The 13,202-nt window shown below is 39.3% G+C and overlaps 1 protein-coding gene across 1 annotated transcript in view; it reads left to right on the forward strand.

Annotated features, from left to right (window-relative positions):
• The first annotated feature begins 2,757 nt into the window (after positions 1-2,757).
• The window catches only part of C2H8orf89 (chromosome 2 C8orf89 homolog), a 68,882-nt gene continuing 58,437 nt past the window's right edge, over positions 2,758-13,202 (forward strand). Inside the window, exon 1 of the mRNA XM_075589023.1 lies at positions 2,758-2,852. Coding sequence (XP_075445138.1) covers positions 2,843-2,852 — 10 coding nt within the window. The 5' untranslated portion in view covers positions 2,758-2,842. The remainder of the gene's footprint in view (positions 2,853-13,202) is intronic.

Raw genomic sequence — 13,202 nt, forward strand, 5'->3', positions numbered from 1 at the left:
AAAGACAAGAGAAACAGTCTTTTTTCAAGGGTTGCAGTTTATTTTGAGGTTTTTTCACTTTTGTATGCACTTTAAGTAGGCACGTGTATTATCACTGATTTTATCAATTATACTATCACTGATTTTATTAATCACATTGTCACTTTCACAATAGTGGTTATTATTATATTTTGGGTTTGTTTGAGCGCTATTGTCATTGTTTTCCTCACACCTTATTTTTGTGATTAACATATATTTTGTGTGAAGGGATGGGAGCACACACTTAATTAGTATACGACAGGCTATTGGAGAGGTTGCTACTTTCAAAGTACCTATAAGGTACTGCAAAAATATAATAAAGGGACAGGCACACATAAATATGCAGAAAAAATGTCCTTTATTGGCCCAACATTTCAGCTACCCTCTGGAGCCTTTATCAAGAGCTCCTGATAAAGGCTCCAGAGGGTAGCTGAAACGTTGGGCCAATAAAAGATTTTTCTGTTACATATTTATGCTGTGCCTAACCCGTTGTTGTTACTGAACGGTTCGTTGTTTTTAATGATTCTTGCATTATTGCTATACAGGCAGTCCTCGGTTATCCGACACAATGCGTTACTCAAAATGGCGTTGGATAGCGAAACGTTGTAAACACTGTTTAAATGAAAGGTTCCGTTCCTGAAGGCATTTTTAATGCTAAAATACACAAAATATTTCACGCAGACAAGATATGCAGCACACACATAAATTAAATAGTGCATATACTGTATTATATATATATATATATATATATATAATATATTATATATATATATATATATATATATATATTATATACACACAAACAACTTTGCAAAGCGTCACAAGAGCGTTGGATAAGCCGTTTTGGCGTTGTAAAAAAGAACATAGGTACGCATTGCATAGCGTTGGATAAGCCATTCGTTGTAAAACAAGGACTGCCTGTAATATCTTGGTGCCCAGATGCATGGTGTTCCCAAACATTTCTTCAGGGTACATAATAAAGATATTTCATCTTTAAAATTATGGATCTTGAACATGTCGTCTTTCTCACCCACCCATCCCTCCCCATCACTCCCCATTGAGCTCTGGAGGTGATAGGTTTTGCACCCTGTGCCGACAGGAAACATACTGGATGTTTAGGCTGAACACCCTGATGCCTGGTGGATTAAATGAGTGTCTGGAACTACCACCATAATTATTTTTTCTTCTTCATTTTTTCACACAATTACCTTTTAACAGACACACACTTATCATTTTTTTCTTGCGTATTTAAATTTACATATAAATGTACATTAAACACAAAACACTATATGTATCTATAATTATTTATATTCACAAAACACATTTATTTAACTCAACAAGATTATTCACATTTATTGAAATTTAAATTCACATATTTATTCAAAATGTATCACACTCAATCTGATAGCTTTGGTTGATGCACAATGGTGAAACACCAATTATAATTAAAATCACACGCATAGATTAACACAATTTTGTATAATTTGCATAATGTGTCCAAAGAACCTTTGTCTCCCTATTATTTGGGTTTTCACCATATGTATCCAGGGTTATTCTCAGTTATTGTTTCAATATGTTTGTATTTACAGAGATACAGACTTATTCTTCTGTTTTATGTGTATTTTACGCTATTGCACAATTTTATTGTTATTTTTTTAGATTGCTCACACAAATGCATATAATTAACTTGATTGCTTATTAGGTAAGGTGTGTGGTTTTTTTTTGTTTTAGGTGCGCAAAAATACCAAAATAAGAAATTATCAAAAGACCGTTACATGCTGCCTCAAAATTCCTAACCTCACACCAAGGTTAACGTATATAAAACCAAACAATATGAATAAAGGGCGCAAATCAGTGGATCAATAAATAAACAATACTGATATACAATGTGTCATCGGAAGGTGCCCAAGGTGGTAACAAAGTCCCAATTTCTTTGATCCTAAAGAGGCTTAAAAAAGCCCACAATAGTGAAGTACTAAAAGGCAACTTTATAAGCAGGTAGAAAATTGGCTACTTACAATGTAGCTGAAAATATCAGGCAATGTGGGTGTGTGTCACCACACAGACACTCTGCATACAGACCAGCGACTCCCTCTCTGTTTGTAATCCTCAGTCTTGGTAGTTGATCTTCCTACAGCGGGGAGTCACGTTTCAGCTGGGTCTGCTGTGCCAGCAGGTAAACTGGAAGCAGCGGCACAGTGAGTAAAGGGATTCTATGTTATCTATGGTTATCAACATGATGGGGCATGTGTATCAAGGGGAAAGTGGGGCAATTCTGGCGCAAAATCATTGCTCCTGGTGCATCAAAGAAAAATTCCTATTCATTTCAATGGGATTTTTTGTGCCCTGAAATTGCACCACTTTTGACTTGATACATACAGGCATACCCCCAAATCTATTAAACATATGCATTGTGCTGCTGTGTATGTGACATAGGTCAGTGATGGAAGTGTGATGAAACCACTACTCCCTTTATTTTAAATTTTTTATTAATCTAAACTTTCAGCTCACGCCAGGAGTTTCAGCATGTTGGTCGCAATATACTGTAGGCTTGTTGCATAGTTGGTGCGCTCGCGCATGCGCTAATGTGCATGCACGTGAAGCACACTTTGTGTGTACAGGTCTGTGCTGTGAGCGACAGGTGGGCGTGGCTATGACATCACACCCGGCTTCACACATAACAGCAACCTGCACAGTTTTCTCTGCATGTCTACAAGGCATTACTCCTGCTGGTGGAACATGGATTTCTATATACACACAGTTGGAGGCACTTACTCCGGTGGATTATCTCCTCTTCAGCGTGGATACACTGGATACAAGCAGCATGATAGCAGGTATTTCATTGGCAGAGTGGGCAGAGGGTGACGTAGCATTAGCCAGGCTGTTCTCATTGAAGACAGTCGGCGATTCTTATTGTCACCCCTTATCACCCCTCCCCCAACCTGCGTTATTTTGTCCGCTGAGAACTGTTCATTTGCTCATGTTAGTGCCTCATACGTGTGTTATAATTCTAAGGACATTCCTACGCTTTTTGGCCCTTGAGCACTGGTAGCAGATCACTTCTGCTTTGCTCTCCCTGTTCTAAGTGGATAGTATATTTGTAATCTTTGGGTACAGAGCTGTTCTTTTTGCATGTTGTTAAGAAGTAGATGTCACTGTTGAGTTGGGCTTACTTTTTGTTGTTGAGCTCGCTGAGTGGTGAACTGCGATGTCTTCCATGATGTCATTCACAGTTCTAGTCGCTGTATTGGTCCAAAAGACTAATACAGCTCCTACACCTTTGATCTACAGTACAGCACAAATGTTTAAAATGGTTGTCCATTCTAGGATGGAACAAAGTACCGCTACTTTCTACACAGCAATTTGACAACTGTGCAGTGTATACGAATATGTGTGTCTTCAACATTTATACATACAGTATGTGTCCTCTCTTGCAGCTGCTCAAAGTAGCTGAATTTTTTAAGCATCAACCAATAGGAACGAACACTAAAATAATTGTGAGCATTCTAATTGACAAACATCTGGGAGAAACAACAACAGTATAAATGCACCCCAGGGTTAAACTGGAGGTCTGTAGACCTGTAGGTTTCGTTTTGCACACCATAGAAAGTTATTGAAAGGAGGATGATTCTGACACGAAGATGTTCCTTGAAGTAACTTCACTTTTAATAGACTCGGTATACAATACAGCCTTGTCTATTGTGTGAAGTGGACAAGGTACTCGACGTGCTCTTCCCTGAGGTACCTACTCAACATACTGAAACTATGATAATTATACTTTCCCCCTTACACACCACACCCACACCCTAAGAACAGTCCCAGCCAATCAGGTTAGTTATTATGGGATGTCAGCAGACAAACTAACTCCTGTAGATGTCGCTGTTGACCATGAAATTATACAGAACAGATACGTTCCTGAAAAGTTGTCCATAAAGCGGTATTCCGTTTACCAAACCCTATTTTCCCATTGACTTTCATTATATAACTGGAGATGCGTTCCTCTGGGGAAAAATCAGCCTCCAGGCATAGTAAAATCACAGTTAAAAAGGCAGTACACCTTTTTTAAGCTCATGACATTAATTAATTAACATTACGCTGATCTTAATATGAAGATTTGTAATCCGTTTCTGTATGCGGTGACAATATATTAATTGCGTATTACAGTGGAGAATACACAAGACCAGGGTGGGGGAGACTAGAGACTAAGGATAGACATTGTTTTTCAGATGTCTCAAAAACGTTTTTTTCACTCGGGTATTTTTAAAGTGATACCTTTGCAGAGATCATACACTGACTGCTCATAGTGGGAGTTAGTTTACCCTTACAGTACATTTCTCTTTTATATATCATAGTACCTTCTGAAGCTTTGTACAGAGATACGACACATAACCCAGAAACTCGTTCAGAAATTTTTATCCAAACAGTGCAACAATAGGATTTTTATTAACGGTCGCTGCGGCCAAACAACCAGCCTGCAAGTTTTACCAATGTGTACTCTTAGGACAGCAGACAAGTTCAAGCACGCAACACAAATACACATTTGTTTGATCTTTACTCTCACTAGTTATATAGGATTGTTGCTGAAGCATATCCCATGGAAACATAGAATTTATGAGTAGATAAAGATCTTCTGGCCCAGTCTGCTTATACTACTCTGCCTGCAATGCCAGCACAGATCTTTGTATGTGTTACCTATTTTACTGTCACTCTGGTGATTTCTTATTTGCCCCATGCATATTTAGATAGTATGAATAGTTTTAAGTAAAGATTGCAAATACATTCCAAAACATTTTTTTTTTTATATATAGATGTGAGAATCTTTCACACGGACATTAGTCCCATTAAGACCCAATGATCAAATGTGTGAGTATTAACTGTTTTTTGTGGGTTTTTTTGTACGTATAAGGGCTGAAGATGTTTTTGGTGCTAACCATGTTCAAGCCAGAAAAACGCTAATATTTACCTAGAAAAATAATATATAATTTTCTTTCGGTAGATCTTATAGATTACAATACTATCCATGGTTTAGGGCCCTAATTCATATACAGTAGTTTGATGCAGCGGTTCTTATCAGCCGTAAATCCCTATTGATATCAGCGACGGATAGTTTAAGCTGTAAAAAAAGTTTTTAAGGGAGAAGGCAAGAAAAAACAGTAAGCACTTTCTAAGTGAGTGACCTACTGTCGAGAAAACAACACACATGGTAAATTGTCATTAAGTCCTGATGGATGTACAGTACTGTTTGTAGGGTGTACATCCAGTAAGTCTCTCTCCTTCATAAAGTAGCATCCTTATCTAGTCCTGAGCTACGGTGATTTGTTTAATGCCCCTGATTTTTAGTGATGCGTGTGTCTGTGTCTGTGAGATTTGCAATGTTGAACCAATGTAGTTTCATGCTCTGCATGAGCTATTTTACCTTTGTGCCCAATTAATCTTGTTTTTAGCCTTCTTTTAGTTTTCTCTATTTATAACCATTTGAGTAAGTAAATTACATGTGTAGCGATGCAAGTGATGCGTGACGTAATAGGAATTGTCTTGCCCTTCGGGATGTGTAAAGTAATTACCCCAAATTAAACTGTTGCATACTGAGCAAATTAGGCATTTATAACAACCAGGGACGCCAATGTTTAAAAAATGTAATGTTTTGTTATATTTTGTATCATCTGCTTCTTCCAGTTGATTAGCAATGCTTTTGTTTCTCTTGTGGGCAACTGTCTGTGGTTTGGAGCAATGTTTACTAAAATGTCATCTTGTTGTAATAGATGTCAATGTGCATGAATCATTTTCCTATGGAATTTACTGGCTGTTGTGTATTTGGTCACAAACACAATGCTGTCTGTGTGTTTCTGTGGTTTCTGTATCTGTTTCTCGCCAGCAAATGTGTTGGCTCTTTGCTCTAAAACCACTCTTTTTGTTGTTGTTTATTTTGACATTTTTATTGTTATTGAATGTTTAGGAAGGACTACAAAAAGCAAAAGAGGGGTTGGGACCAAACATACCAGGGAAAATAAATGGGTTACAACATAAATAGTATACAGTAAAATACAATTTGTACAGGGATATTATACATTTAATTTAATACTTACAAGTCCTATTTGATACATAAATACAAGACGTTTTGGTCCATAGTTTTGATCTGTATAATACATCCTTCTGCTGAACACATACCATGTACCTGGTTGAACAGATAGGGAATCTTGTATGATTTTGTACCCCACAAAGGGCCCGGGTTAGAAAATTAATAGATTTCTATTATGATTTCTATTTCTGAGAGCCATGGATTCAATACCATCTGGAATTTATTAATATTGTTCTTTCGGAATTCAGACATCTTTTCAAACACCATGGTTTGATGGATTTTGTTTTTAATTGGCATCATTACCGGGGCCTCTTGTTTCCAATTAAAGGCAATACTGCATCTGGTTGCTAAAAGAACATGTCATAAGTTTGTATTCTACTTAGTTAATGTTTGGAGGTCGTTAAATAATAAAGCTATAGCTGGGTTTGGATGACTTGTCTGCAGTAAGTGACTAATAAGTTGGAACACTTGGGTCTATAGAGTTTTTAGTAAGGGACTTTCCCACCAGGTATGGTAGAAAGTGCCCCGCAAATCACAATTTTGAAAACACTGTTATGAGGTCTGAGGATATATTTTGTGGTGTGATACCATCTATGAAGTAGTTTGTAACTGTTCTCCTTTATAGTGGTGTAGGCATGTCCCCCTCTTACCTCCGGGCTGCGGGAGGGCAACGGCTATCGGGACAACTCCGGTGGGGGCTGTGGGGTGTCCCGAGTTGCGGCGGCCGGCGGGAGAGCAGTGGAGGGAGCTCCGGAGCTCTGTTGCGGACACCCAGGCAGGGCACTGGCATTGTAGAGGGTCGCGCATGCGCAGAGGAGATCCGACCCCGGCGGCCATTACCGAGAGGCCTTGGTAGAGCGGCGGCCATGGTAGGAATGGTTCGCAGGGGAACTACATATCCCAGAATCAACTGGGGCGCTCTAATCAGGTGGGCAGTGTTAGCCAATAGAGCTGCTAGGATCCTCTGAGGAGAGGATTGATACATTTGGCGCGCTGAGAGCGCGAGGTAGTCAGTTGGAGCATGGATGCAGAAGGGGAAGGTAGGGTCTCAGTGTCAGTGGCACTAAGACTAGGCCAGATCATCCCTTTTAGGTCCCAGTTAGACCCCATTCATCCTCAGCTTGTGGTTGCTACAGGGAAAGCCCATAGTCAGGTATCTTTCCCCAGTAGGTGTCAGTATTGAGGGTAGATGTCAGTGATGACGCCGCGCGGTGATTTGCGGCCTTGTGGTCTGGGACCAGACCACCTACGTTCAGAGACTATCTATGGTGGGACGCTCCAGCTGGAGGCCACCCCACGCGGAGGCAGAAGGCGTCGTTTTAGCAGACTGACCGTTGATTGTTGTTCAGCTACGCCCGGGTGCTGCAGCCCCGGGCAGGTATACCAACAAGTGCACCACTAGTCCACAGACGTGCTACGCCTCATACTTGGGTGGGAGTGACATTGTGGGAAGCACACTATTTATTTATTTATATTTATTTATTTATTTTATTTATTTATTTATAAAATATTTTACCAGGAAGTAATACATTGAGTGTTACCTCTCGTTTTCAAGTATGTCCTGGGCACAGAGTAAAACAAAATAATACATGGTTACAAATACAGTTACATAAATGAACAAGGTATACATTATATACAAGACATTGCGTGCACAGTTAAAGAAAATATATATTATGAGCGTATGAAACAGTTACAGACCAGATTAAAGTGTGAGACAGCCTTAGATTTGAAAGAACTTAAGCTGGTGGTGGATATGAGAGTCTCTGGTAGGTTGTTCCAGTTTTGGGGTGCACGGAAGGAGAAGGAGGAACATCCGGATACCTTGTTGAGTCTTGGGACCATGAATAGTCTTTTGGAGTCTGATCTCAGGGGATAGGTACTGCATGTGGTAGGGGTGAGGAGCTTGTTCAGGTAGCTGGGTAGCTTGCCCAGAAAGTATTTGAGGGTGAGACAGGAAAGGTGAACTTTGCGCCTAGACTCTAGTGATGACCAATCTAGTTCTTTGAGCATTTCGCAGTGATGTGTGTTGTAGTTGCATTGGAGAACAAAACGACAAATTGAATTGTAGAGGGTGTCAAGTTTGCTAAGGTGGGTTTGAGGAGCCGAGCCATATACTATGTCTCCATAGTCAATAATTGGCATTAGCATCTGCTGTGCAATACGCTTTCTGACCAGGAGACTTAGGGAGGATTTGTTCCTGTAAAGTACCCCTAGTTTGGCATAGGTCTTGGTTGTCAGGGTATCAATGTGCATCCCGAATGTTAAGTGGGAGTCAAACCATAAGCCCAGGTATTTAAAACTAGTGACAGGTGTTAGGGTGGTGGTAGCGTTGGTTCTAATCAGGAGCTCAGTCACTGGAAGCTTTACAAATTTAGTCTTGGTCCCAAATACCATTGTTACAGTCTTGTCAGTGTTTAAAAACAATTTGTTTTGGGAAATCCAGTTTTCGAGTCTCAAAAAGTCAGACTGAAGTATGTGTTGAAGGTCAGAGAGGCTATGGCTGTGTGCATACAGGATTGTGTCATCTGCATACATGTGTATTGAGGCTTCCTTACAAGCTGTGGGAAGATCATTAATGAACACTGAGAAGAGTAGGGGCCCCAGAACAGAGCCTTGCGGTACACCACAGGTGATATCCAGGGGGTTGGAGTTAGAGCCTGAGATGGACACATGTTGGGATCTTCCTGATAGGTAGGACTGAAACCAGTTTAAAGCATGTTTGCAGGAAGATAGGTGAAGATGCGTTGCACTGCCTCAATTTCCAACTCCCAATGAGACCGGAAAAAATACAAAGTGAGCACTCAGCTGAATAACAGGTCAGGTTTATTGCAGGGTGGTGCAGCAGGGGAACAGCAAAGCCACACGAACGCACCTACGCGTTTCGTGCACGAGGCACTTTATCAAGGTGACAAACAAGTATAAAACTGCGTGATTTATACTCACCTGTACTGTGCCTCGCGCTGCCGGGTGTGACGTCATCGTCCCGCGTCGCAACGGGTCGCGGTGACGCGGCGTACACAGCCATTGGCTGGGCCAGTCAGGTGGTATGGTAATGTTATCTGACTGTCTTTTTTTTCTCTTTTTTTTCCTAAAACAAACTTTATTAACAACAATGTACAATAAGATAAAAAAAAAAACAGAGTTAAAAACATATTTCAATACTATAATAGCAGTAGATCAACACAGGCATAGACAGTGGGTATTTGTAGTATGTATGGGGCATTATATTACTCTAATAAATTTACAGCTAAGTGCTATAAATGGCCCCCATTAGGTTCATAATGAACTATGCCTGTGTAGGTGATACTTGGTAGTTTGTGGAACGTGGACTGAACATGACCACAATTCAAGTGCAAAATATAGAATAATTATTGTAATCAAATGCATATACATAAGAATATAGTCCTAGCTAATCACTTTAGTGGACAACATAAGATGCTTCTTATATAAGTCACTTATTTATGAGTTGACCCTAGACTTAGTGATATATTAATATTCAAATATATTCATGGAATATGTGATGGTATCTAACCTACTTGCATATTGAATAGAACAGCATGAACAAAGATTGGGAAAGCAAAACAGGAAGAGAAAAATTAGAACAAATATATATAAGTATTGAGGGTTAATGACAATTTTAATTAATGAATTAGTCTGTGTCCATAATATTATTACTAAAAGAATAAAAAAAAAAAAAAAAAAAGAGTGCATCAGTGCATAAAAAATAATACAAAGTGCATTGTTACATAAAAATACTGAACAGTGATAATGTGGACCTATCTATATGAAAAAACCCAAAATACAAATTGTTTTAATTAGTTTAGAAAATGACTTATATCCCAATCAATGTTCATGCCAAAGGGTTCCCTAGTCCTCAGAGTAAAAATCCAGTAAGATTCCCGTCTATCTAGCATCTTAACTCTATCTCCTCCTCTGGGGGAGGCGGGAATGTGTTCAATGCCTTGTACTGTACAACGATTGGCATTACCATGCGGACAATTAGAGAAATGTTTTGGTACAGGGTGATTTAGATCTTTATTCTTAATTAATCGGAGATGTTCTAGGATTCTAATCTTTAGTTTTCTAGTGGTCCTCCCCACGTACTGGCGTCCACATCCACATTTGAGTAAATATATTATAAACGTGGAGTTGCAGTTAATAAAGCAGGGGACGTTATACGTCAATCTCGTGACTGTAGAGGTGAAAGTTTTACCCTGATTTATTGAAGCACACGCTTTACAATTAGTGCATGTGAACATTCCTTTTGGTAAAGGGGATTTGTTCTCATCTGCTGCAGTGAAGAGACTGGGTGATAGTGTATTAGCTATCGTTTTGGCCCTTTTAAATATAATATTTGGGCCTAGCGACACATACGGTTTCAATACAGAATCAAGTGACAAAACACTCCAATGTTTCTTGAAGATGGCCTTAATGGATTGTGCTTGTTTGCTGAATGGTGTTATGAAAGACGGACTAAGATCAGATCTTGATCTTTTCACGGTTTTATGTCTAAGAAGACTGTTTCTGTCCATCTTCCACACCCCATCAAGCAATCTGTCTAAATCAGATTTTTTGTAGCCTCTCTGTAGAAAGCGAACGTATAACTCTTCTGATTTAATTTTAAACTCATCATCATTAGAACAATTGCGGCGGGTTCTGATGAATTGGCTTTTCGGTATCCCCATGAACGTGGCTTGAGGGTGACAACTATCTGGTCTTAAGAACGTGTTCCGTGAATTCGGTTTACGATAAAGTGTGGTCTGAATGGAGAGTGCAGTATCAATGTATAAACATAAATCTAAATAATAAATGTGCTGATGGTGATAACAAAAAGTGAAAGAGAGATTAAACTCATTGTCATTAAGTGACGAAATAAACTCTAAGAGTGTGGTGATGTCTCCTACCCAAATAAACAGGAGATCATCTATGTAGCGTCTATAAAATATAATGTGCTCTCTAAATCTATTTTTATCTCCAAAGACATGGAACGACTCCCACCACCCCATAAAGAGGTTGGCGTATGATGGGGCAAAGCTCGTGCCCATAGCCGTTCCACGTCTCTGGAGATAGTGCACCCTGTCAAACAGAAAAAAATTGTGAGTGAGTAAGAAGTGAATAGCATCTAAAAGGAAAGTGACTTGTGCTTGTGCTAAATCAGATTGATTAAGAAAGTGACGTGCTGCTGTCAAGCCATGTTCATGGGAAATGATGGTATATGACGTGACGTCTAGCGTCACCCACACCATATTATGATTCCATACAATTTGGTCTAGAGTGGTTAATAAATCACTACTATCCCGAATGTACGAGGGCAATTGTTGGACAAGGGTCTGTAGGAAAAAATCCACGTACCGTGAAACACCATCTCCCAAAGAATCAATGCTAGAGACAATTGGCCTCCCAGGAGGGGACACCAATGTCTTATGAATCTTCGGGAGATGGTGAAACACGGGCGTGGTGGGCATGGGTTTAAACAGGTAGTCAATATCATTTTCATTTAATACTTTTAACATAGAGCCTTCATCTAGTAGATGTTTGAGATCTCTTTGAAATGTGGGGGTGGGGTCAGAGGGTAGTGCAGCATAGGAAGTCTGATCACCAAGTTGGCGCAAGGCCTCCCTGTGATAGTCATCCCTATGCTGCACCACCACCGCCCCTCCCTTATCAGCTTTTTTTATTACCAGCATTTTATTGGTTTGTAGATCTTTTAATGCCTGTCTTTCATTTACAGATAAATTATCATCATGTTTGTAATCATGTGTATTAGTAAATGAAAATCCTTTCTGTAGGAGTCTAAGGTCTCTCTCTACTAGAGACTCAAATGTAGATAAAAACTTTCCTTTAATAAACGTAGGGAAAAATGTAGATTTTCTCCTCAAACCTGTTTTGTAATTACCCAGGAAATTCTCAGGGTTAAATTCAGGGTCTGAGAATCCCTGAATCTCCTCCATGTCCTGGACCAGACACTGTTCCCTAAATGAATTAATGTTGACATCATTATTTACATAGGAAGAAATACAGTCAGGATCAGATATTGCACTGATATTAACACTTTCCTGATTATTCTTATCATGATAGAATTTTTTAAGAGTACACTTCCTGATAAATTTGTTCAAATCTACCACAGTTTGAAAGAGGTTGAAATCAGTGTCAGGAACATATCCTAAGCCCTTGTTCAATAGATATAGTTCGTCATCTGAGAGTACTACATTGGAGATGTTTATCACACCGCATTCTTGATTTAAAAGTTTTTCTTTCTCTTTGATGGAGCTCCCTTTTGATTTTGTTGTTTTTGTCCCCCGCCTCGTCCTTTTGGGTTTTTTGGAACCTCAGACGTTCTAAGGGACTCAGAGGAATGTCCTTGTTGGGATCTTTGGTCTGATTCTCTTTCTTTATACTTCCTCTCCCAAAAGGGGCGTTGTTCTTTGGGGGCATCCACATCTGATTGGGAATTATCTTCTTCATGCGTGGTGAAGAAAGAGACTGTTTGTGCCATATTTTCAGTGTCCGCTGTATCAGAGTCTCCACTATAAGCAGTGTTAGAATATCCTCCAGGTTTCAGAATAGATTTTCTGTGTTGACTGGATTTATTGTCTGGTGTTGAATGATAGGGACGTGTATCTTTATTTTTACGTTTATTGGGTGTTGTCCTTTCCCATGTATACACTTGGTGTCGTACGTAATCTAACTTATCCCTCTCGAATTTTTGTTGTTTTTTGTCCATAATGGATTTTTCTATGTCTTTAACACTTTTTTCCAGATTATGATCTAATTCTTTGAAACCTTCCATTCTACAGAACTTGGCCAGGTATGTTTGTAAGTCCTTAATTTCTTTTTCAAGAACCAGCTTTTCTTTAGTTTTTAATTTCACAATAAGTTCAATCAATTTGAATGAGCAATCATTTAAGATGCTTTTCCAATCATTTTCAAATTGGGGGCTTACAAACCCAAACGTAGGGGATTTTTTAACTCTCAAACCTCTCGGGATCCTTTTAACAAGCAAGTAGTTTTCAAGTGAGATGAGGTCCCACCAAATCCTGGTATCATTAATCATAAGTTTGCTAAGTTTCTGGAAATGATCTTCCAGATCTGTCAGATCCTCACA

Source organism: Ascaphus truei, chromosome 2 (assembly GCF_040206685.1).
Source record: "Ascaphus truei isolate aAscTru1 chromosome 2, aAscTru1.hap1, whole genome shotgun sequence".
NCBI classification, from domain to species: domain Eukaryota; kingdom Metazoa; phylum Chordata; class Amphibia; order Anura; family Ascaphidae; genus Ascaphus; species Ascaphus truei.